General features: G+C 51.0%; 1 protein-coding gene across 3 annotated transcripts in view; it reads right to left on the reverse strand.

The window, feature by feature from the left end:
* The window catches only part of LOC140403639 (paladin-like), a 238,406-nt gene that overhangs the window by 127,047 nt on the left and 84,642 nt on the right, over positions 1-26,717 (reverse strand). For all 3 annotated transcript variants that reach the window (XM_072491788.1, XM_072491786.1, XM_072491787.1), the window contains 7 exons: positions 23,377-23,556; positions 19,344-19,508; positions 14,552-14,712; positions 10,844-10,919; positions 4,858-5,009; positions 4,506-4,602; positions 188-292 (listed from right to left, as the gene is read on the reverse strand). In XM_072491788.1, the coding sequence (XP_072347889.1) occupies positions 188-292; positions 4,506-4,602; positions 4,858-5,009; positions 10,844-10,919; positions 14,552-14,712; positions 19,344-19,508; positions 23,377-23,544 (924 nt within the window). In that variant the 5' untranslated portion in view covers positions 23,545-23,556. The remainder of the gene's footprint in view (positions 1-187; positions 293-4,505; positions 4,603-4,857; positions 5,010-10,843; positions 10,920-14,551; positions 14,713-19,343; positions 19,509-23,376; positions 23,557-26,717) is intronic.

Genomic DNA, 26,717 nt, shown 5'->3' on the forward strand with positions numbered 1-26,717 from the left:
CGACAAACCGCAAACCCCCCCGCGCCTCCCCCCCCCCCCCCCACGCTGATTGGTCAAACTGCATGGCCTGTGGCATCAACTGAAACACCCCACTCCTCCTACCTCCGTCGAGTCACTGCCTTGTATCTTGAGGTCCATCTCCATCCCGTCCCCAAAAACCCTCCAATTTCCATGGCAACGTGCTCACCTGAACCTGGTCATTCTCCCCAATGCTCTCCAGTTTCTCCTTGTACTCGTAAATAGCTTCTCTAATGTCTTGCATTTCAGAGCAGAGTGTGATGGCAGTGTCCACCTGATTGTGGGGAAAATACAAGAGAGGCGAGACGTTGGTTAAGTCCTCGTTCACTGCAGTTAGTTTTCCTCGTCCCTCCTGTGGCCTTCCAATACTAACGGCGAGAGGCCCTGATTCTTGTGTGAGCCTAGACCCTGAGTCCGAGCAGCCGGTGTGACCAAGGCCCCAGCCATCTGGGGCGGGATTCTCCGACCCCCCGCTGGGTCGGAGAATCGCCGGGGGCAGGCGTGAATCCCGCCCCTGCCGGTTGCCGAATTCTCCGGCACCGGATATTCGGTGGGGGTGGGAATCGCGCCGCGCCGGTTGGCGGCCCCCCCCCCCCCCCCGGCGATTCTCCGGCCCGCGATGGGCCGATGTCCTGCTGCTGGAATGCCTGTCCCGCCGGCGAGAATCAAACCACCTCTCTTACCGGCGGGACAAGGCGGCGCGGGCGGGCTCCGGGGTCCTGGGGGGGGGGGGGCGCGGGGCGATCTGGTCCCGGGGGGTGCCCCCACGGTGGCCTGGCCCGCGATCGGGGCCCACCGATCCGCGGGCGGGCCTGTGCCGTGGGGGCACTCTTTTCCTTCCGCCTTCGCCATGGTCTCCACTATGGCGGAGGCGGAAGAGACCCCCTCCACTGCGCATGCGTGGGGATGCCGTGAACGGGATGCGTTACAGGCCCCAATTTACTTTAAGAAACACGACAAGAAACCCCGACACTTTTCAATTTGGGGAAAGGATACTTTGCTCCTGGGGTAACTCAACTGACAAATGGGGATCTTTTATGTTAAAACAAACTTTATTCTTAACACAGTATTAACCGCATTAACTCACAGAAATAATAGCTCTACAATTAACAAGTTAAAGAGTTCATGGGCAGCACGGGGGCGCAGTGGGTCAGCGCTGCTGCCTCACGGCGCCGAGGTCCCAGGTTCTATCCCGGCTCTGGGTCACTGTCCATGTGGAGTTTGCACATTCTCCCCCTGTCTGCGTGGGTTTCACACCCACAACCCGTAGATGTGCAAGGTAGGTGGATTGGCCACAATAAATTGCCCCTTAATTGGAAAAAATTAATTGGGTACTTTAAAAAAAAATTTAAAGTTAAAGAGTTCATAGAATCCCAACAGTGCAGAAGGAGGCCATTCAGCCCATTGAGTCTGCACTGACCCTCTGAAAGAGCACTCTGCCCAGGCCCACTCCCCGACCATATCCCCGTCACCCAGCGTATTTAACATGGCCAATCCACCTAACCTGCACAGATTGGACTATGGGAGGAAACCGGAGCACCCGGAGGAAACCCACGCAGACACGGGGAGAACGTGCAGACTCTACACAGTCGTCCAAGGATGAAATGGAACCCGTGTCCCTGGTGCTGTGAGGCAGCAGTGCTAACCACTGTACTGCCAAGCCTGAACAGGGAAACACGTGAACCACTTACAACCTTCAAAAGCCACCTGTAAATAAAGTTAGCAAACACAGGGATATTTGGATACTATTGTGGAGAGGTTTCCTTTCAGAAAAGTATAGAGAGACCCTTCCAGACACAACGTGCTCATCCTTCTGTCTTTGCCAGACTAAAAACGTCCTACCGCCCAAACTGCTTGCTACAGATCTGGCTCCTCCCATTGATTACATCATCTCTATCCCACTCAGATCCCATGACCTTCTTACCTTAGTCTAAACACAATGTCAGCCCTGGTTTCAGGCTCAACGCATCCCTGCCGGCAGCGGGATCAGATTTTACGGTAATTACCAAAAGAATTAACGAGATTTGAACAATGGCTTACGCAGCCATTGAGGTTTTAAGATTGGAGAAGGGAGCTCTGAAAACGATTCGATCGCAGCATTCAAAAGAGAAATGGATAAATATCTGGAAAAGATGAGAATTGCCGGGAGGTGGGGAAAGGAGCGGAATGAGCTAATCATAGAATCCCTTCATAGAACAGTGCAGCACAGAACAGGCCCTTCAGCCCTCAATGTTGTGCCGAGCCATTTGGCCTATCGACTCTGCAACGAACCTCTGAAAGAGCATCCTACCTAGGCCCAATCCCCCGTCCCTTCCCCATAATCACACCTAACCTGCACATCTTTGGACACTAAGGGGCAATTTATCATCGTCCAATCCATCTAACCCGCACATCTTTGGACTGTGGGGGAAACCAGAGCACCTGGAGGAAACCCACACAGACACGGGGAGAACGTGCAGACTCCACACAGACAGTCACCCAAGGCCAAAATTGAACCCAGGTCCCTGGCGCAGTGAGGCAGCAGTGTTAACCACTGTGCCACCGTGATGGACAGATAGATCAAAGCGCTGGTATTTGAGACAATGGGCTGGATGGCCTCCTTCTGAGCTTTGCAAATCCACGATTAATCAATGTAGAATTGAACTGAGGCCAGGAAAGCTATTTCCAAACAGCTACTTAATCCTTGCTCAGATAACTCCCAGCTCCACAATTCACAAAGGGTTGCCGCAGTAGAAAAGTGGTTCTCCTTAAACACCAAATGGACGGCAGAAGATCACAAGCAAAACATCAACATTCAGCTGAATGATAAATCACTTCAGCCTCACTTTGTCACTTCAAAGGTAATTCCCCTCGCTTCTTCTCTCTGCTCCTCACTCACCGACTCTCCCGCGTTACAAAGACTTGGAAATCGGTTCCAAGAATAGCAAGATGCTGATCTCATCCAAATACATCTCATCTCAATTCAAACACTTCAAGATCAAGTTAGGGAGAGCTTTCCTGAGAGACTTGTTTTTTTTAAATTAAAGTCCAGGGCCACTTATATTGGAACCTGCCTGCCGCGGTGGAACATTTTCCAAGCCCCCCTCGCTCGTCAGCTCATCATTGGCTGGCAAAAGGATCTTTCGGACCTATGATGTTTTGCGTCGTTCGCCGACCCTGCTGCTGGGGACCCCACCACAGTTTTGGGGGGGGGGGGGGTTGTTGCCATTGGTGGGGCTGGAAGATCCGACCAGGGGGAAGGATTGGAAAACTTAGCCCCCGAACTCCTCTCCCATCATCCGCACTTTCGACAGTCCACTTGAGGGAAAGTGGCGACGAGAATTAGGAAGAATCCAGCCCTGAGTCGACTTGCTGAATATCCCGGTGGAGAATAACGCCCAGACCGCGGTAAATAACCGTCATCGACTTTCATTCGTTGCAATCCACTTAGCACGGGGAAGAGGAGAAATTTCTTCGCTCAAACGATGGTGGATCTTTGGAAAGCTCCACCGAGAGAGGACTGGTTTTTCATTTGTTGAGCATATTCCAGACAACGGGCCGATAGTGTCATAAGCCGCAAGGAACACGCGGAGTGGGAACGATTGTGTTCCCTGTGTCCCTTGCGGAATATGGGCCTCCTCGCTAAAGGGGCGGCAGAAGCTCAAATAACATTGTGTATAAAGGCAGCACGGTGGCGCAGTGGTTAGCACCGCTGCCTCAAGGAACCGAGGTCCCAGGTTCGATCCCGGCTCTGGGTCACCGTGCGTGTGGAGTTTGTACATTCTCCCCGTGTTTGCGTGGGTTTCGCCCCCACAACCCAAAAGATGTGCTGGGTAGGTGGATTGACCACGCTAAATTGCCCCTTAATTGGAAAAAATGTATTGGGTACTTTAAATTTATAAATAAAACATTGTGTATAAATCAAATCAAATATAAAGTCGGCCAGTTTGGGACTGATCTCCTCAGACCCGGTTGGGTACCACCGGGGGCAGTGTACCTTAAACTATGTGAATAAACCTTTGTTTCATTTGTTACAACTCAGTGTGGACTCCCCGCACCTTCATAAAAGATAGATTTTTCGATATTGGGGAGGAGTGTTGTATGACTACAGAAAATCACAGAGCTAATGAGGGTAAAGCCATGGAGGAACTTTAAAATAAAAACAAGGACAATAATTTTAAATTTAAATATGACCCTAGTTCTTAAAATAAATGTATAAGTGCCCAATTCTTTTCTTTCCAATGAAGGGGCGATTTAGCGTGGCCAATCCACCTACCCTGCACATCTTTGGGGGTGAAACCCATGAACACACGGGGGGGGGGGGAATGTGCAAACTCCACGTGGGCAGTGATCCCGAGCCGGGATCGAACCCGGGTCCTCGGCGCCGTGAGGCAGCAGTGCTAAGCACTGGGCAGCCGTGACGCCCGGGGGACTACGCTTTCTAACTGCGAACTTTCGAGTATTTGGTAAATCATGTCCGTACTCTCAAAGAGCAGACCAACACTGACCTCTTCCACAATTTGTTCTCCCATCGACAGGGCCTGGATGAAGTTTCGGATAATCTGCAACCGCTCCCTCTTTTTGACGCTGGTCTTCTGGTCGTCTCTGCAAGAAGGATAGGTTAATTAAGAGAGAACAGAATTTACCAAGCTCTTCTCCCCCAGCATTAGCCACAAGTCCCAAGGGTACTCCACCATCTGAACTTCAGGAATCAAGATATGGGCGCACGCAGACTTTGGAGAAACCCAAAAAAAGTTTGACGGCAACCGACGACAAGAGAAAGCCCTCCCCGTGTTTACACTTCGGTTAAGTCGCTCTTTTGGGTTCCAATTCGTGCCCGTTGACAAAATGTCCACTCACCCCCATTTTTCAGGAAAGCCTTTCCTGTGACACATCAGCAGCGTTCCCAGAATCATCGCTAAACTCGTCCTGCCAACTCCCACTTGACAGCTGAAGACTAATGCGGGAGGGGGTCGTTTGGGGTCCTGAGGAAGCAAGAGATCTGGGGTCTCCTTCAAAAAGAAAACGTAAACATGGTTAGGAGGAAGGATATTTTAAGAAGCGCTTTTTTTCTTTCCGCTATCTGAGCATAACAGATGTGAAGTGAACCATTTAACGATGAGCATTCCTCATGGCATTGTGATCAAGTGTACATCTAAACCCTTCAAGGCACTTGGATCAGGGGCTTGAAACATTCGGAATTTGGGAAAGCTGCTATATAAATGTAAATCTTTTTTCCTAGTAGATGGTGACATTAAAGGTGTCCCTGATTAAGCATGTTGTATGCCCAGAGTTATGGGTCATAATGGCAGAAGCGCCAATATTCTTTCGATCAGAGAGCTGACCAGGAATCTCACCCACTCTTAAGAATGCCTACAGTGCAGAAGGAGGCCATTCTGCCCATCGAGTCTGCACCGGCCCTCTGAAAGAGCACCCTGCCTAGTCCCATCCCACCCCCCTGCCCTAACCCCGTAACCCCAACTAACCTGCACACCTTTGGACCCTAAGGGGCAATCTATCATGGCCAATCTATCTAGTCTGCACATCTTCGGACTGTGGGAGGAAATCAGAGGAACCGGAGGAAACCCACGCACACACGGGGAGAACATGCAAATTCCACACGGACAGTCACCCGAGTTCGGAATCGAACCTGGGTCCCTGGCGCTGTGAGGCAGCAGTGCTAAACACTGTGCCACCGTGCCGCTCGTGTGTCGTTGACGTGTGTTTGGAAGGATTTGCGTGTGATGCTCAATCGACTTGGCACCTTCCTCACACATCAAGTCCTGGTGTGGGACTCGAACCGGGAGCTCCTGGCTCAGAGGCAGGGATAACCCACTGCCCCACAGGGTCTCACACAGGCTTTGGACCCAGCTTCAGTCCCTGAGAGCACTGAATTACCTTCAATTCAACAGTTTGAACTGGTGTTGAATATATAAGGGGTGATACAAGTTCTGGCATCTGTTGAAATATTTAGGGCAGCATGGTAGCACAGTGGTTGGCACTGATGCTTCACAGCTCCAGGGTCCCAGGTTCGATTCCCGGCTTGGGTCACTGTCTGTGCGGAGTCTGCACGTTCTCCCCGTGTCTGGGTGGGTTTCCTCCGGGTGCTCCGGTTTCCTCCCGCAAGTCCCAAAACACTTGCTTGTTAGGTGAATTGGACATTCTGAATTCTCCCTCTGTGTACCCGAACAGGCGCCGGAATGTGGCGACTAGGGGATTTTCACAGTAACTTCATTGCTGTGTTAATGTAAGCCTATTTGTGACAATAAAGATTATTATTATTATAACTACAGCGATGACTTGTGGCAATCCCCCCGGGAAACTACGGATGGACAACACGGTATGGGCAGCACGGTAGCATAGTGGTTAGCACAATTGCTTCACAGCTCCAGGGTCCCAGGTTCGATTCCCGGCTTGGGTCACTGTCTGTGCGGAGTCTGCACGTTCTCCCCGTGTCTGGGTGGGTTTCCTCCGGGTGCTCCGGTTTCCTCCCGCAAGTCCCAAAACACTTGCTTGTTAGGTGAATTGGACATTCTGAATTCTCCCTCTGTGTACCCGAACAGGCGCCGGAATGTGGCGACTAGGGGATTTTCACAGTAACTTCATTGCTGTGTTAATGTAAGCCTATTTGTGACAATAAAGATTATTATTATTATAACTACAGCGATGACTTGTGGCAATCCCCCCGGGAAACTACGAATGGACAACACGGTATAGGCAGCACGGTAGCATAGTGGTTAGCACAATTGCTTCACAGCTCCAGGGTCCCAGGTTCGATTCCCGGCTTGGGTCACTGTCTGTGCGGAGTCTGCACGTCCTCCCCGTGTGTGCGTGGGTTTCCTCCGGGTGCTCCGGTTTCCTCCCACAGTCCAAAGATGTGCAGGTTAGGTGGATTGGCCATGCTAAATTGCCCATAGTGTCCAAAAATTGCCCTTTGTGTTGGGTGGGGTTACTGGGTTATGGGGATAGGGTGGAGGTGTGGGCTTGGGTAAGGTGCTCTTTCCAAGAGCCGGTGCAGACTCAATGGGCCGAATGGTCTCCTTCTGCACTGTAAATTCTATGTCTATGACAATAAACACCGATCAAAGAATAAATAAAAATTTCCACCTGTCGAGGATTGACGGCAGGTACAATTTTTGTTTATACCTAAAAATACTGGAGCAAGATTTGACTTTCAACACATGTGTAACAAATTATTGTAACTCCTTTTAGGAATATATACACATAATCTATCAAACAATACCGCATGACTGTTTAAACTAGGCACAGCAACAGGTACTCTGCTTATTAAACAGCGTACAATTTATTCCTTAGATCATTATCTGTTCTGTTCCATTTCTGTCATGTTTAACTCTGTGAATTTTGCAAAACATACACTGCAAATTCAGCCATGCGCGGATCTGGCGGGCTCATGAAGCTGTCGGGTGTTTATCCAGTTATTGTAATCTGCAGAATATAACCTCAAAGGCACAGATTTACAAAGGCTCTACCACGTTGTATTAAAATGGTCAGCGTGCCCAGTGCAAAGTAGCCCATGTGCACTTCACAACCTGTCCAGAAATGGGAAAAAAACCAGTCTAGCGTGTGAGAGGGAGCGAGACTTAAGCCAAACTGTTTCGAGAAAGATGAAGAAGAGCAGGCAGGCTTAAAGGGTCGGCGAGTCAAGCCCTTTGTTGAACTTAAAGCTTTCAGTAGTTGACGGGACGCACATCAAAAAAAAACACCCGCGACTTTCCTTCTCACACCCTTGATGAGGCCCGACTAGAGAAATGGAGGCCATTTTGTTTTCAACTTGCACCTCCCCCCCCCCACCCCCATGACTTCAGGCCGGAATTTTCCGCATTGGAATCTCCACTCACAGCAACGGGACCGGAAGATGCCGCCGTTGTGAGGGGCAGGAACATTCCGGATTCTGGTCTATTTCTCACGCCCCCCCCCTCTCGCCACCCGTTCTGCCAGCCCTCGCAGTCAGTCAGGCCCGCCACTTGTCGCAAACCCGCCCAATCCCGGTGAGCGGATGAGGTTAAAGAGGACGTTTCTGTCTGAACGTACGCAAGGTGTCTGCGACTCAAGGCTTTGCTGCCCAAATGCACCCAAATTGGTCTGTGCCGATGTTTATACTTGACACAAATCTCCTCATGATCCTTTTCATGCAAGGCTTGCGGGTCCCACAGCGGAGGGGGGAGGGGAGGGGAGGGGGGGCTTGGAAAATTCCGGCCTAACTGTGGTCTAACTGAGTTTCTATGAAACAAACATAACTTCTCTGCTTTTCAATTCTATCGCTTTAGAAATGAGCTCCTGTGCTTTGTTTTTTTAAGGCTCCATTAACTTCCCTCACTGCTTGCGTGATTTGTTGTATCTGGAACACATAGGTAGATGCTTTTATAAAAAAGGTGTTCCTGGGATTAATTCAAGCATGTACTGCCCACCCCCAATTGTCCTTGATCTGAATGGTTTGCTAGGGCCGCATCAGAGGACACTTCAGAGTCAACCACATTGCTGTGGAGTCACATGTAGGCCAGACCAGATAAGGGCGGCACGTTGGCACAGTGGTCAGCACTGCTGCCTCACAGCTCCAGGGGGCCGGGTTCGATTCCGGCCTCGGGTCACTGTCTGTGCGGAGTCTGCACCTTCCTCCCCGTGTCCGCGTTGGTTTCCTCCGGGTGCTCCGGTTTCCTCCCACAGTCCAAAGATGTGCAGGTTAGGTGGATTGTCCGTGATAAATTGCCCGTTAGTGTCCAAAAGGTTAGGTGATGTTACTGGGTTATGGGGTGGGGGCGTGGGCCTGGGTAGGGTGCTCTTTCAGGCCTCGATAGGCCGAATGGCCTGCACTGCAGGGATTTTTTGACTCTATGATTCTCGAAGTGAAAAAGGATCTGGAATACAGGAAAGTCCAGTCCAGCCCCCCCCCCCCCCCCCCCCCCCCCCCCCCCCCACCATATGGATGAGGCAACACATTGACCGCTGCCAACACCACAAGTCAATGGGCTTTTGTGTGGTTCCTCTGCCCTGCCACCAGGGGGGGGGTCGACTTCAGCAGGACTGTAAGATCCAACCAGATGGAGGGACCAGAAAAATCCCCGCCTGCTTTGAATAAACTTGACGGGGAAACATTCCGGAGAAATGGTCCAATAAAACAAGCAAACAGGATGAATGTAAAATTTCTCACACTTGCAGGACTTCGCTCGAGAGTGGGAGGTGACCCGGGTTCAGGAATGAAATGGCGGCAACGAGAATCACACAACCGCAAACGACGGCGGGCGACCCTCGCGCAGTCCACACGTTCTGCTGCAACCAATAGGTTACAGACACCTCTTTGGAAAATTTTATCCGGGGGGGGGGGGTTCTTTTTTTTGGGGGGGGGCATTTTTTTAAAAATTCTATTTTTAAAACCATGGTTAAGTGAACATTTGCGAGGGGCAGCACGGTGGCGCAGTGGGTTAGCCCCGCTGCCTCACGGCGCCGAGGTCCCAGGTTCGATTCTGGGTCACTGTCCGTGTGGAGTTTGCACATTCTCCTCGTGTCTGCGTGGGTTTTGCCCCCACAACCCAAAGGTGGGCCGCACGGTAGCAGTGTGGATAGCACAATTGCTTCACAGCTCCAGGGTCCCAGGTTCGATTCCCGGCTTGGGTCACTGTCTGTGCGGAGTGTGCACGTTCTCCCCGTGTGTGCGTGGGTTCCCTCTGGGTGCTCCGGTTCCCTCCCACAGTCCAAAGATGTGGAGGTTAGGTGGATTGGCCATGCTAAATTGCCCTTAGTGTCCAAAATTGCTCTTAGTGTTGGGTGGGGTTACTGGGTTATGGGGATAGGGTGGAGATGTAGACCTTGGGTAGGGTGCTCTTTCCAAGAGCCGGTGCAGACTCGATGGGCCGAATGGCCTCCTTCTGCACTGTAAATTTTTTGATGTGCTGGGTAGGTGGATCGGCCCCGCTAAATTGCCCCTTAATTGGAAAAAAAAATGAATTGGGTACTCTAAATTTATTTTTTTAAAAGTGAACATTTGTGTCCTCAATTGGATAAGCAAAATCGCGAGAGATGGAATCCCGAATACCGTCAGAGTGCAGAAGAACTGGAATTATGACATATTTCCCCAAGGACACCTGCTCGTGAGTTGGAGTGACCAAGGTTTGTAGATCTGCTAGTTTTCAGTGGTCCCATGTTATCCATCTGCTTGGGTTATCATTGACTAGAAACTGAACTGGCACCAGCCATATTAATACTGGGGCTACAAGAGTAGGTCAGAGGCTGGGAATCCTGCAGTGAATAACTCACCTCCTGACTCCCTAAACCCTGTCCACCATCTACAAGGCACAAGTCAGGAGTGTGATGGAATACTCCCCACTTCCCTGGATGAGTGCAGCTCCAACAACACTCAAGAATCTCAACACCACCCAGGACAAAGCAGCCCCGCTTGATTGGCACCCCATCCATAAACATTCGCTCCCTCCACCATGTGTACCATCTACAAGATGCACTACAGCAACTCACCAAGGCTCCTTAGGCAGCACCTTCCAAACCCATCCCACTACGGTCTAGAAGGACAAGGGCCGCAGATACCTGGGAACCCCACCATTTGGAGGTTCTCCTCCAAGTCACTCATCACCCCGACTTGGGAATATATTGCCGTTCCTTCACTGTCGGTGGGTCAAAATGCTGGAACTCCCTCTCTAACAGCACAGTGGGTGTACCTACCCCACAGGGACTGCCGTGGATCAAGGCGGCAGCGCAGCACCACCTTCTCAAGGGCGATAAGGGATGGGCAACAGATGCTGTGCCTAACTAGCGATGCTCACCTCACAAGAATGAATGTAAAAAATTGAACAAATGTCCATATGTGCACACTTACCCTGAGGGAATTAATAAAAGCATCTAACTGTGACTGTAGCGGTAACCCATCAACAGAGAGTGGCAATCGATGGTACCTAAAATAGCAGGCATCAGACAAGACATTGTCACAGAAAAGAACGAATACACCCAGGCTCCACCAGTTAGAAACCCTTATGTAATAACCTGTGAGCAGCGACAGACAATAACTCTTCATTACTCAAACCCGTGGGATGTTAATTAGAGGCTGAACAAATAGCGTACAAATGACAACCTTTGGGAGCAATTCTCTGTGCCTCCAAAGGATTCCTAATGAGGCCCCACTGATTTTATCGATTTCCGCCGCACATTGAGAATGAATCTGGGAACTAATTAGCTAATATCAATTAAGAAACTGTGGCCGGGATTCTCCGTTGCGAACAATCCCCCCCCCCCCCCACTACCGTTGCTAGCAACTTTGGAGAATTTGGCACGCCGTCCGCTGCCGGTGGGAACCGTGAATCCCGTCTACAGTGAGCGGCCAGAGAGTTCAGGCCGTAGCCCTGGCCAGTGGAGGGAGTGAGGGGTTTAAATGGTACATTGCTGCGTTTAAATAGAACGATGATTATGGACTGGTAGCGGACAGTTTTGTGATGAATGAATTTGTTTTAGCACAGGGCTACACATTTACACTCTGGACCAGTTGGAGGTTGTGGGAGACACTTCAGATAGATTGCCCCTTTTTTTCTCAATCAGGTGTTGAGCAATGACCCTCCGACCTTTCACCAGTTAGTGTTTCAAATCCGGCTTTCCGGAAAATTCCTTGGAGACGTTCCCAATCCACCGTCAACACTTGACTAGAATGCAGCGGGAGCCCCATTGACCCAACCGGAGCTACTGCCATCCAGCCGTCCAGCAGGGTAACACTGACGGGTCTGAGGCACTTCCAAAGCGCCCCCCCTGACTAATCTTGCGTCATTGCCTCTTTTCCTTTCAAGACTGCTGTTTGCGAACATTCCTTGGGAAAACACACCCTGAACTCTCTACATGCACGACCTGAAAACCGGTAACGTCTCAAATCTGGCGTCACCCAAGGTTATCGATTTTGAGACACCGCAACCGTGTAACTTCAACCCTTCGCAAGTTTGCAGTTTACAAATTGTTCGGAAGGGTCTTTTGGAACTGTCCCATCTATCGCCAGCATTAAACATTCTTTCAGATGGCATATTAAACCAACCGTTCAAGGAGTCATCGGACTCGAAACGTTAGCTCTTTTCTCTCCCGACAGATGCTGCCAGACCTGCTGAGATTTTCCAGCATTTTCTCTTTCGTTTCAGATTCCAGCAGCCGCAGTAATTTGATTTTATTTTGTTCCAATTGGCTTGCGCAAAGGAATGTGGACAATGCCAATGAGGGTGTGAAGAAATGCAGGGAACCCTTCTGGGGCCCTGACTATCATTCCTTCCTTGACCCCTCAAAAGCAGGCTGATCGTTCATCTCATTACTTAACATGTGGGACCTCGCTGCGGGCAAAGCTGGCACCTCGGTTGGCACCTTCAGCCACGCAGCACCACCTTCTGAGGTGAAGCAATGCAGAGGGAAGAGAGAGAGAGAGAGAGACACCAGCTAATCTAACATCTTAAGACAGAATATGTTCCCTTCCAGACATTTGACGTAACGCAGGCCATTCAGAATAAACAGCAAGGAAAGGTTCAGTGGCAAATATATCTCTTTTACATAAACATGGAAATGTCTATGGAAATTTAGGGGAGAGAGAGCGAGCTTTGGGATCTCGTAAAGGTGCGTCAGACTAAACAATGCTCGGGCCCTTGTTCTGACATTTGTTTTTCCCACAGGAACATTGTGAAAATGACCTGACAATTGCCAAATATTAGCCAGCAGCACACTTTAATTTTATTCCCCCACCTCACCCCGTCCACCTCCCCCGCCCCACCTCATTCCGAGCTCGGGCTCTTTGTAGTTCCTTCTGCAGTGTGCGAGCCCAGAGCGAAGAGGTCACTGAAACAGCTCACGCAGGCCATGGCATTTTATCAGCGTCGGTATGACTGTGTAAAGGACCAAATTAAAATCACCACCATGGCCATTTCCAAAACGTCCTCCTGCTTTCTGTATTTTTCTGGTTTCAACTAGATTCAGTTTCCCAGAAACCTGAGGTCACGGCCCCATTTCCCAAGAGACCATTTTAGAAACCGGTAAATGGCCACCGAAAGGTTGATCGGAAGGGTACACTTATGCTAGAGCTCCAAGGGCAGCACGGTGGCGCAGTGGATTAGCCCTGCTGCCTCACGGCGCCGAGGTCCCAGGTACGATCCCGGCTCTGGGTCACTGTTCGTGTGGAGTTTGCACATTCTCCCTGTGTTTGCGTGGATTTCGCCCCCACAACCCAAAGGTGTGCAGGGTAGGTGGATTGGCCACGCTAAATTGCCCCTTAATGGGAAAAGCAAAATGAATTGGGTACTCTAAATTTATAAAAAATGATAAAACTGAAAGAATGAAGATTCCTGCAGCCTTTCAATATCTAAGCCTGAGGGGTGAGCCTGAGAAGAGAGAGGCAGCAAGCGACTCAACTGGCTGGGGGGCGGGGATCACACCTGATCCCAGACTGACTCTCCCAGCCCAGCCATACTCCCTCAGCCCAGCCATACTCCCCCAGCCCAGCCATACTCCCCCAGCCCAGCCATACTCCCCCAGTCCAACCATACTCCCCCAGCCCAGCCATACTCCCCCAGTCCAGCCATACTCCCTCAGCGCAGCCATACTCCCCCAGCCCAGCCATACTCCCCCAGCCCAGCCATACTCCACCAGCCCAGCCATACTCCCCCAGCCCAGCCATACTCCCCCAGCCCAGCCATACTCCCCCAGTCCAACCATACTCCCCCAGCCCAGCCATACTCCCCCAGTCCAGCCATACTCCCTCAGCCCAGCCATACTCCCTCAGCCCAGCCATACTCCCCCAGCCCAGCCATACTCCCCAGCCCAGCCATAATCCCCAGGTTCAGCCATACTCCCCCCACCCCAGCCATACTCCCCCAGCCCAGCCATACTCCCCCAGTCCAACCATACCCCCCCACCCCAGCCATACTCCCCCAGCCCAGCCATACTCCCCCAGTCCAACCATACTCCCCCCACCCCAGCCATACTCCCCCAGCCCAGCCATAATCCCCAGGTTCAGCCATACTTCCCCAGTCCAACCATACTCCCTCAGCCCAGCCATACTCCCCCAGTCCAACCATACTCCCCAGCCCAGCTATACTCCCTCAGCACAGCCATACTCCCTCAGCCCAGCCATACTCCACCAGCCCAGCCATACTCCCCCAGCCCAGCCATACTCCCCCAGCCCAGCCATACTCCCCCAGCCCAGCCATACTCCCCGCACCCCAGCCATACTCCCCCAGCCCACCCGTACTCCCCAGTTCAATCCCACTGACCCACTCTCTTGGGCACAAAGTAATACAAATTTGATTATTTTTCCCACCAAAACATGAAGTACCTTTGAGTATTTGATTTACCCTCAGTGACAACCCGAGTTTAACAGTCCATTTGAACAGTATCCCACTCTAACCATCCTTCCAGTGGGGGTAAGGGCGTTCCCCAGTGAGTGTCGCGTGCAGCTGCAGTTATGGGCCGTGGGTTTATTGGCTACATTTCTTTGAGGGGAGGAAACACCACAAACGTACATAATACAGGACCATTAACCACGAGGATAACCAGAGTAACCCACTCTCCATACCTGCAAGAAGGCTTGGTAAAGAGAGGCCTCCTGTAAACCTCCTCTGTTACATGGATGTCCTCTTCACTGCAAATGTAAATAGTCCGAGGCTCACCCTTAAAGTGTTCTATGTCATGATAGACATGATTGATATTTTCGTTCAACTGAGCAAAGTTATAAAGCTGAAAATGGAAAGCAGAAATGTATATCATGTGCATTTCAAACTCAAGGGATTGCTTTGACATTCCGCAAGTACAGTCTCCACTTTGTTCGTCACTGTCCCACTGTGGCTTTGGAGGCAATGGTATGGCGGACCTCACAGCTGGCATCATGGGTACAAACGCCAACTATGCAACCTGAACGATCTCACAAGCCATTATTGAATCAAGTGAGCTGTTCTTTGGTACAACACAATCATTGGGTTGGACAACTGACCTCAGCATTCTTGACACAGAAAACATACAGAAAAATAAAATCCACTCGGGTATGCTACATACTGACATCTCCTGGAAGCGTTATAGAGTCATAGCGGTCCACAGGCCGAACAGGCCCTTCGGGCCATCGTGTCTGCCGGTCAAAAACAACCTAATTATTCAAACCCCATTTTTCAGCACTTGGGCCATAGCCTTGTCTGCCTTGGCATTGCAAGTACAAGAAACTGTAATGAGGACAGGAGGCATGGTGGCGCAGTGGTTAGCACTGTTGCACTGAGGACCCGGGTTTGATCCTGAGCCCAGGTCACTGTCCGCGTGGAGTTTGCACATTCTCCCTGGGCGGGATTCTCCCAACGGGAGTCTAAGTGCCGACGCCAGAGTAAAAACCGAAGTGTTTTACTCCCGTTCCCAGACCCCTATTCTCCGCCCTCCGCGGGGCTAACAGGGCTGTTGCGTGATTTACGGGGGGGGGGGCCTTGGCAGGGCGTCAGAGACCCGGCGCTGCGTAAAAAACGAGGCGCCTTGGGTCCCGCGCATGCGCAGTTGGGCCGGCGGCAACTAGCGCATGCGCAGTGGCACTGCTTCCAACCGATGCATGCCCAGTAACCTCGCGGAGCGCTCCGGCCCCTCACCAACATGGCGTCGGGGTTCTGGGGCCGGTCACGCAAGGAAGTAGGCCCGGGGGGGAGAGGCCGGCCCGCCGACCGGTGAGCCCCGATCGCGGGCCAGACCCCCCCGGAGCCACCCCCCCCACCCCCCCACAGGCCGCCCCCAAAGCCTTCGCGACGGGTACCCGCCGGCAGCGACCAGGTGTGGACGGCGCTGGCGTGACTAGGCCGTTTACGCGCGGCCGCTCAGCCCATCCGCGCCGGAGAATTGCTGCTCGCCGTTTGCGGCGATTCTCCGAGCGGCGCGGCGCTGGTTTTGGGGGGGGGGGGGAGAATCGCGTGCGGGGGTCGGGGCGGCGTGGCGCGATTCGCGCGGCGCTGGTTTTTGGGGGGGGGAGAATCGCGTGGGGGGGGGGTGGGGCGGCGTGGCGCGATTCACGCGGCGCCCCTGCGATTCTCTCACCCGGCGGGGGTGGGGGGGTGGAGCATACCGCCCCCTGTGTCTGCGTGAGTCCCACTCCCACAACCCCATGTGCAGGGCAGGTGGATTGGCCACACGAAATGTCCCCTTCATTGGATAAAAAAATAATTTGTTACTCTAAATGTATTTATTTTTAAATGTTATAAGAGTCCCCCCCCCCCCCACCCCCCCCCCCCCCCCCAACTCGAATTCCTGACTCCCACCACCCTCTGGGTGAAACTGTTTTCCCTGACATCCTCTCTAAACCTCCTTAAATCTATTCCTCCTGGTCGTTGACCCCTCCACCAAGGGGAAAAGTTTCTCCCTGTCTACTCTATCTATGCCCCTCATAATTTTACACATCTCAGTCATGTCCCCCCTCAGTCTCCTCTGCTCCACGGAAAACAACCCCAGTCTATCCAATCTGTCTTCACAGCTAAACCTCTCCAGCCCAGACAACATGCTGGTAAATCCGTCCTATAATGTGGATCCCAGAACTACACACAACACCCCAGCTGTGGTCTAACCAGCGTTTTATACATTTCCAGCATAACCTCCTTGCTCTTGAACTCTATGCCTTGTTGTTGGGCCAGGATGCGCTGCGACACTCCAGTAACCCATTAGCCCCCCGTCAACAATCACAGTTTAGGTTTGCGCAGTGGTTACGATGGTGGAGCCTGCGAACCTCAGCGAGGGTTAACGCTTCCAGTAATGACACCGTAGCATCCTGGGGAGTCCAGACTCATACCTTTTTAAAACACAAACTTATTCTTTCGTGGGATGTGGGCGTCGCTGGCAAGGCCAGTGTCATGATATTCAGGTAAACATCATAGCAGATACATACTGATGGACAGATCAACGGACCAATCAACACACACACAACACCACAGCCAATCACAGGCAAGAGCATGCACAGTACAAAACAGGGAACACGACACTTCCTGAGCATTCCAGCAGGAGACAGCTCAGGGCACAGAGCTCACAGCAAGCCACTCAGACATCCACCATGTGCTGAGTGCCACTTCAAGATAGTATTAGGAATAGGTCCACAGATTCTAGGGTTATGATCGAACCTCAGTAACCAGTTTACCACTGTAAATAAATGCTAGCAATAAAACCCAACACAAGTTATTTCAGAGGGCAGTTAAGAGTCAACCGCATTGTTGTGTGGGTCTGTAGTCACATGTAGGCCAGACCAGGTAAGGACAGCAGATTTCCTTCCTTCCCTAAAGGACATTAGCGAACCAGATGGTTTATAAAGTTTCAAATTCTGTATTACGGAGACAACCTTCTGGTGAATCAGATAGACTAGGGCAGCACGGTAATGCAGTGGTTAGCACTGCTGCCTCACGGCGTCAAGGTCCCAGGTTCGATCCCGGCTCTGGGTCACTGTCCGTGTGGAGTTTGCACATTCTCCCCGTGTTTGCGTGGGTTGCGCCCCCACAGCCCAAAGATGTGCCGGGTAGGTGGATTGGCCGCGCTAAATTGGACAAAATGAATTGGGTACTATAAATTTATTTTTTTAAAAGATAGACTTTATGACAATGATGATAGTTTAATGGTTACCATTACTGAGACTAGCTCCAGATTCCAGATTTTATTGATTTAATTTAAATGCCGCCAGCTGCTATGGCGGGGTTTGAACGCATGTCCCCAGAGAATTAGCCTCGGCCTCTGGATTACGAGCTCAGTAATAATACATGTCCTTCAGTGCACCAAGAGATTGCGTAAGAGTGGGCCTAATTTTCTGCACAATAGTTGCATTACTCTCCATGATTGTACTGTTTAACATTTTAGAAAGATTTGTTCTCTTACATGCTGGGTAAGAAAGGAAAAAACCTAATGAGCATTTATATATTTTTTAAATAAATTTAGAGTAGCCAATTATTTTTCTTTTCCAATTAAGGGGCAATTTAGCGTGGCCAATCCACCTAACCAGCACATCTTTGGGTTGTGGGGGGTGAAACCCACGCAGACACGGGGAGAATGTGCAAACTCCACACGGACAGTGACCCAGGGCCGGGATTCGAACCCGGGTCCTCAGCGCCGCAATCCCAGTGCTATCCACTGCACCACATGCCGCCCTCCAATCAGCATTTGTGACCAACAACAACTTGCCTCAATCCGCCATCTTAAATGTAATAAAATGACCCCACAGTACTTCCCAGAAGCAGAAAACTGACAACAAGCCAAAAAGGAGAGATTAGCACAGGATAACACGGTGGCAGAGTGGTTAGCACTGCTGCCTCACAGCGCCAGGGACTCGGGTTCCATTCTGACCTTGGGTCACTGTCTGTGTGGAGTCTGCACGTTCTCCCCATTTCTGCGTGGGTTTCCTCCGGGTGCTCCAGTTTCCTCCACAGTCCAAAGATGTGCAGGTTAGGTGGATTGGCCGTGCTGAATTGTCCCCTTCGTGTCCACAGGTTAGGTGGGGTTACGGGGATAGTGCGGGGATTGGGACTAGATAGGGTGCTCTTCCGGAGGGTCTGTGCAGACCTGATGGGCCGAATGGCCTCCTTCTGCATTGTAGGGATTCTATGATAATCCAACACTTGCTCAAAGGGTTTGAAGAGGTTGTCAAGGAAGGAGAGGGCTAGCAAGAGAATCGCAGTTCTTAGAGCTCACTGCTCGTGCGCTGAACAAAGGAGGAATCTTGAGCAAGTTGTCCCTTAAGGGAGGTTTGTTCACATAACCCAGAGAACATAGAACATACAGTGCAGAAGGAGGCCATTTGGCCCATCGAGTCTGCACCGACCCACTTAAGCCCTCACTTCCACCCTATCCCCGTACCCCGATAACCCCTCCTAACCTTTTTGGTCACTAAGGGCAATTTATCATGGCCAATCCACCTAACCTGCGCGTCTTTGGACTGTGGGAGGAAACCGGGGCACCCGGAGAAAACCCACGCAGACATGGGGAGAACGTGCAGACTCCGCACAGGCAGTGACCCAAGCCGGGAATCGAACCTGGGACCCTGGAGCTGTGAAGTCAGGGGCACGGATTCCCCCTGCCCCAACGCAAGTGGAACCCCATTCTTGCATATATTTCAGAATAATGCCCTAACCTTTCCCAATTGGAAATGGCTGCCCACACTTCGAACTAGACAGCATGCATTTCACTGCGACAGAGTTGCAATATGAAGACAGAGAGCCTGGACAGCTGATGGCACAACCGTCACTGTCATTGCGATAGAATTGGAGCACGCGCAAGGGGCCCGATGTGGAGGGATGCAGTGCCCCTCACAGCACTTCAGCTGCAGTGAAGAGATCAGCCAAGAGTAAAGTGTGCGCGGTGAATATGTCCAAGTCTACCTCCTTCCTGATGGTCAGCTCCAGTATCTCCACCTTCACGTCTTTCCCCAAGTCGTGAAGGTTCTCGTGAAGATTGTCTTTGCTTCGGGGAGTGTAGGGAATAAAATCATTGTCCACGCGCAGGAAAACCACAGGCTCCTCACGGACACAATAAAACAGAATTTCCTGAAAGGAGGGAGGAGGCTCATTAGAAAAGAAAGACTTGCATTTATATAGCGCCCTCCACCATTGCAGGACACTTTAGGCAATGGTGTTTTTTCAAAAAATATATTTTATTCCAAACACAATCAATAATTTAAACAATCAGCAAAGCGAATACAACCAAACAGTAATAATCTTTATTAGTGTCACAAGTAGGCTGACATTAACACTGCAATGAAGTTACTGTGAAAATCCCCTCGTCGCCACATTCCGGCGCCCGTTCGGGTACACGGAGGGAGAATTCAGAATGTCCAATTCACCTAACAAGCACGTCTTTCGGGCCTTGTGGGAGGAAACCTGAGTGTCCGGAGGAAACCCACGGGGAGAACGTGCAGACTCCGCACAGACAGTGACCCAAGCCGGGAATCGAACCTGGGTCCCTGGCGCTGTGAAGCAACAATGCTGATCACTGTGCTACCGTGACGCCCATTACAGACAGCTTGTCATTTTTCCCTTATTATCCCCTTAACTAACCCAACACTCTCCCCCCCCCCCCCCAGACCCCCCATCCACCCCCCCAGACCCCTCATTCGAGTCTGAGTCATTTCATACACAGCGATGTGCTCCTGAGTCTAGTCACTGTTGTGATTTAGGAAGTGTGGCTGCCAATTTGCACACAGCAAGATCCCAGAGAATCCATTTCAGAAACGGTGACTGAGGGATAAATGTTGACTTGGACACCAAAGATCTCCCCTGCTTCTCCAACAGTGCCGCATCACCTCAGCACCACATTGAGGTGTCAGCCTAGATTTTGTACTCAAATCTCTAGGATCGGGCCTGAACCCACGACCCTCTGACCCAGAGGCAAGAGAAGGGTCAAGAGGAGTGGAGTGATGGCTGACTCCTTGCTCCAAATCGGATTGGAGAACCGGGGCTAGAATGTTTTACAATCTTATCTCCAACCTAGTGGTTAGCACTGCTGTCTCACGGCGCCGAGGTCCCAGGTTCGATCCCGGCCCTGGGTCACCGTACGCGTGGAGTTTGCACATTCTCCCCGTGTCTGCGTGGGTTTCACCCCCACAACCCAAAGATGTGCAGGGTAGGTGGATTGGCCACGCTAAATTGGCCCTTAATTGGGAAAAAAAATAATTGGATACTGTAAAAAAAAAAAAAAATGTTTTATCTTATCTCCAAAGCGTGTTTACATCTCGTCAAATTTCAAAGTCATCAGCTTCCTGATGTTGCCTCGAGTCCATAATGATAGAGCAGGTTTTAAACAATTATTTATCTCCCACTCAATGAAAATAGTTCTTTCTGGCATCTGATCCATTTATTTTTCGCTTGTTGACATTAATATCCTTACCATATTGTTTAATTTAACTTAGTACATCATGATTTTCTCCTTCAGGTACAAGGCTCTAAAAGGGTGTTGGCGACCATGAACTTCCACTGGATTGGTCCATGGTTAGGCTTGGCAAAGTACCGCAGTGGTTTGCCTTTGCCTTCTACGGTGTGGATGACCCCGTCATCGGGGGCATTGCACACTCATCCCTAGAGAATCTCGACAACAAGGACTCCTACACCAGACTCCTATTTATTGACTACAGCTCCTCCTTCAGCACCATCATCCCAGCCAAGCTCATATCAAAGCTCCAAAACCTAGGACTTGGCTCCCCACTCTGCAACTGGATCCTAGACTTTCTGACCCACAGACCACAATCAGTAAGAATAAACAATAACAGCTCCTCCACAATAGTCCTCAATACCGGGACCCCACAAGGCTGCATACTAAGCCCCCTACTCTACTCCCTGTAAACACGACTGTTTGGCAAAATTTGGTTCCAACTCCATCTACAGGTTTGCTGGCGACATGACCATAGTGGGTCAGATCTCAAATAATGACGAGTCAGAATACAAGAGGAGATAGAGAACCTAGTGGAGTGGTGCAACGATAACAGTCTATCCCTGAATTCCTACAAAAACTGAAGAGCTGGTCATTGACTTCAGGAAGCAAAGTACTGTACACACCTCTGTCTGCATTAACGGGGCCGAGGTGGAGGTGGTTAACAGTTTCAAATTTCTAGGTGTGCACATCTCCAAAAATCTGTCCTGGTCCACCCACGTCGACACTACCACCAAGAAAGCACAACAGCGCCTATACTTCCTCAGGAAACTAAGGAAATTCGGCATGTCCACACTGACTCTTACCAACTTTTACAGATGCACCATAGAAAGCATCCTATCTGGCTGCATCACAGCCTGGTATGGCAACTGCTCGGCCCAGGACCGCAAGAAACTTCAGAGAGTCATGAACACCGCCCAGTCCATCACACAAACCTGCCTCCCATCCATTGACTCCATCTACACCTCCCGCTGGCTGGGGAAAGCGGGCAGTATAGTCAAAGATCCCTCCCACCCGGCTTATTCACTCTTCCAACTTCTTCCATCGGGCAGGAGATACAGAAGTCTGAGAACACGCACTGTACCTCGATACACGTGACAACAAACAAATCCAAGGATTCATAGGTTGATAATTAAGTGGGTTTGGCCACATTATGGACACACCTCCATGGCCATCAAGTCCTGAAGCGGGACTCGAACCCAGAGCTTCTGGCCCAGAGCGGACGGCGTGAAGGGCAGTGCGACAAGACCACCTTGTGCATGGTTTACCGTCAAAAAGAACAGTTAATATCTTATAAATTTCAAAAAGGTCTCGAGCCGGTTGAGCTCCAAGCTCGTTCCAATCTTACGCTCTTCCTGCATTCACGCCCTTCTCCAGGGGTCGGTTAGCTAGTTAGCCAGATTGTGGTGCAGAATGATGCCAGTGGAGCAGGCCCGTATCCCCGTTCATGGAAGGCCTTTCCTTGCCCCCATGCTTGATATGGACTGGTGCCCCTCAAACTGTGCCACACTTGCGTGAGATGCTCAAGGTCCCTCATGCACCATGTCTAATTTTAATATTCTCATGTAGCCGGCAGAGAACCAGGTGGCGTTGAGGCCACAGTCAGATCAACCATGATCTTATTGAATGAGGGAGCAGACTAGAGGGGCTGAATGGCCTACTCCTGCTCCTAATTCAGCCAAATATTATCGTGGGCTTTACATGCTTTTGATTTGGATGTTGGTAAGGGTGGAAGGAATCTCACCATTGCGAGATCTGGAGATGGTATGAGTTTGGGTTGGAGACGGATTCCTGGACCTTTCCCAGCACAGAAGGTGGCCACTCAGCCCTTCGTGCCAAGGTGCAGTATGGGCAGCACGGTGGCACAGTGGTTAGCACTGTTGCCTCACAGCTCCAGAGTGCCAGGTTCGATTCCCGGCTTGGGTCACTGCCTGTGCGGAATCTGCACGTTCTCCCTGCGTGAGCGTGGGTTTCCACCGGGAGCTCCGGTTTCCTCCCACAGTCCAAAGATGTGCAGGTTAGGTGGATCGGCCATGCTGAATTGCCCCTTAGTGTCCAAAAAAGGTTGGGCGGGGTTACTGGGTTATAGGGAAAGGGTGGAGGTGTGGGCTTAATTAGGGTATCCCTTCCAAAGGCTGGTGCACACTTGATGAGTCTGCACTGTAAATTCTATGATGAGGTCCGGCTACACTAATGATTCCAGATTTCAGGTCATTGGCTGACAGTCTCCAATTAGAATTATTTAACCAATGGGGCGTTAACGCCAGTCTTTTTAATCTGCTTGGCAGGCCAAGTGTAAAAGCGACCTTGCTCTCGCCAGCTAGTCGTTTTCATGCAGCCGCTCCGGCAAATCTGGCTTCCGATAATCAATTGGTGTACGGAAATGAGAGGTGTCCAGAACATGGAACAACTCAGACAAAAACACATTGCGATCCGTGGAGTTGGGTCTCCACCCAAGAGGTTAGCAAATGAACAAAGCCGGGCACTGACCTCGTAACCTTCTTGCTGAAGCACTTGTAGAAGCCGTTTAAAACCATTGAGACTGGGTTGTCCCATTCCAAACACAGGAAAGCTCCCTTTGGCCTGCCTGAAGTTGGGTGCTCCATGGCTGCCAGTAGTGTTCAAGACATCTATCTTGCTGTGGACATCACAGACCATAAAATACTTCCTCTGAAACACAATGAAAAGTTCAATCCAAATCCAAAGGAGGCAGGATTAACTTCAAACCGCTCAAATATAATAATATAATAATAATCTTTATTATAATAAACTTTATAATTATCTTTATTGTCACAAGTAGGATTACATTAACACTGCAATGAAGTTACTGTGAATACGCTCCGGGGCCTGTTCGGGTACATGGCGGGAGAATTCAAAGTGTCCAAATTACCTCTCAGCGCGTCTTTCGGGACTTGTGGGAGGAAACCGGGGCACCCGGAAGAAACCCACGCAGACACGGGGAGAACGTGCAAACTCCGCACAGACAGTGGCCCAAACCGGGAATCGAACCTGGGACCCTGGCGCTGTGAAGCAACAGTGCTAACCACTGTGCTACAGTGCGGTTATGGGAATGAGGCGGAAAAGTGGAGTTGAGGTTTAACCCAGCAGGCCAGACTAAGAATGACAATTTGCATTTATATACGATGCCTATAATAGGGCGTAGTGTCACTAGATCACTCTCCCAGGGTAACCCTCTGGTAGACCCAGGTTCGAATCCCCCCCACGACAGGTGGGCGAAATTTGAATCAAATAAAAAATCTGGAATTAAAAGTCCAATTAAGCCATTGTCGTAAAAACCAGGTCTGGGTTTACTTATGTCCATTGCTAATGGAAATCTATCACCTTTACCTGGTCTGGGGGTGAGACTTAACTGCCCTCTGAAATGGTCCAGCAGGCCACTCAGTTCAAGAGCAATTAGGGATGGGTAATAAAGGTTGGCACAGCCAGCGACCCCCACATCCCATAAATACATTTTTCTTTCCAAGTCCCAAAACAAAATTTGACACTGAGCCACATAGGGAGAGGTTGGGACAGGTTTGTGCAGAACAGCAGCATCTTAAAGGAGGGAAACAGAGGGGGAGGAGTTAAGGAGGGAATTCCAGGCTTTATGAAGCAAGGCAGCTGAGGATGCAGCCGACAATAGGGGAGCAATTGCACAGGGTCCCAGGTTCGATTCCCCGCCGGGTCACTGTCTGTGCGGAGTCTGCATGTTCTCCCCGTGTCTGCGTGGGTTTTATCCGGGTGCTCCGGTTTCCTCCCACAGTCCAAAGACGTGCAGGTTACGTGGGGTTTCAGGGATAAGGCGGGTGAATGGGTCTAGGTAGGGTGCTCTTTCTGAGGGTTGGTACAGAATCGATGGCCTCCTTCTGCACAGTAGCGATTCTATGGGCACGAATTAGGAGCAGGAGCAGGCCACTCGGCCCCTCGAGCGTGCTACCCCATTCAATACGATCGTGGCTGATCTGATTGTCACCTCAACCCCACATCACTGCTGACCCCCGATAACCTTTCACCGCCTGGTGGTAACCTCAGGCTCCCATCCCTGCCGACCCCCGATAACCTTTCACCCCCTTGTTAATCAAGAATCTATCCAGCTCTGCCTTAAAAGGGTTCACAGATTCTGCTTCTACAGCCTCTTCAGGAAGAGAGTTCCAGGGAGTCTCAACCCTCGAAGAGAAAGTTATTCTCCTCACCTCCGTCTGAAATGGGTGACCCCTTATTTTATATCAGTGACCCCCTAGTTCTAGATTGTCCCAGAAGAGGAAAGTCGATTAATCAGTGATGCTCGAGAGGCTGGAACTGGAAGAGCAAAGGGATCAGAGTGTTGTAGAACTGGGGATGGGTGGTGAAGATAGGGAGGGAGAGGAAATTGAGGAATCTGAACACAACATGAATGGGGATTTTGAAAATGGCGGCATTGCGGGACCAGGGGCGATGAGTGAAACTATTTGATTGCTTACCAAAGATTTTGCTTTCCTCGTCCCAGGCATTAATTTTGTGTGGAACTTTGCCACCGAACAATTGACCGCCGCACAGAAAGGTGGCAGCCTGGAGCTAAAGGACGGAGCTATGGAGCAGTTTGTCAACTTCCTCGCCCCTGACGGAACAGCTCCTTTAGTCTGACACAAAAACACTGACAGCTGTAAGGAGAGTCTCCATTTCACAGATGTTGGAAAGAATTGGGGGGGGGGGGGCGCGGTTTTCTAAGTAAAATACTGGTTTTCAAACATTTCCTCATTCCTTGGCGGGGATCTTCCGTCCTCACTCGCGGCTGGGATTTCCCAGTGCCGCTGAACGTGGATGGAGCTTGGGCCGGAACGCCAACGTTTCCATTGCTGCCCGCAACGGGTTCTGTCACGGACAAGACCGGAGAATATCTCTCCCTTGACTTTCAGAGCGGTTTTCTTACAACAGGCATTCCTTTTAAAAATAAACTGTGGTGGCAGCACGGTGGCGCAGTGGGTTAGCCCTGCTGCCTCACGGCGCCGTGGACCCAGGTTCGGTCCCGGCTCTGGGTCACTGTCTGTGTGGAGTTTGCACATTCTCCCCATGTCTGCGTGGGTTTCGCACCCACAACCCAAAGATGTGCAGGGTAGGTGGATTGGCCACGCTAAATTGCCCCTTAATTGTAAATAATGAATTGGGTACTCTGAATTTAAAAAAAATAAACTGTCGCCGGGATCTTCCAGTCCCTCCGGGATCTCTATGGCATTTTGTACGGCTCCTTCAACCCACCGGGTTCTTGCCTCTGGGAAGGGTGGCACCCTGGCTCTGGGTGCCCTCCTGGCATGTCCCTGCGTCGGGGATCGAGCCTGGGGGTGCCCTGCACCTTTGGGGCACAGTGGGGGGCCCAAGGTCCCCGTTGTAGATGAGTTGGGGCTTTGGTGGGGAGGGATGTGCAGCGATCGGAATGCCATTTTTAAATCTCCTCCTGCACTGAGGAATTCTGGCGAGCGGAGCTCCTCAGAGCGGGAAAGGGGACGAAGTGCGGCCTGGGGGGGGGGGGGGCATTCCCCGCTTAGGCCCTGAATTGAAACGGAATCCTGACAGATAGCGTGGTGATTCTCAGCAAGGTGTGCCAACACTCGGCTCAGAGTCTTGCCTTAAAGGGGCATCGCCTGCACACCAAGAGGGAAAGAGGGGAGCAACATGCAAAGAAATGTGAGAGAGCTCGCAAGCTGCAAAAATCCTTTCCGATGCATCAGTCGCAGGCGGCAGTGAGATAGAAGACTTGCTGTTGAAATTCTCCCGGGCCTAGTCCAGACAGGTGCTGTCCCTTTAAGCAGCATTTGGCTGACAGTCGCCAGGCAACCTGCTTTCCTCACATTATG

Source organism: Scyliorhinus torazame, chromosome 28 (genome assembly GCF_047496885.1).
Source record: "Scyliorhinus torazame isolate Kashiwa2021f chromosome 28, sScyTor2.1, whole genome shotgun sequence".
Taxonomy (NCBI): Eukaryota; Metazoa; Chordata; class Chondrichthyes; order Carcharhiniformes; family Scyliorhinidae; genus Scyliorhinus; species Scyliorhinus torazame.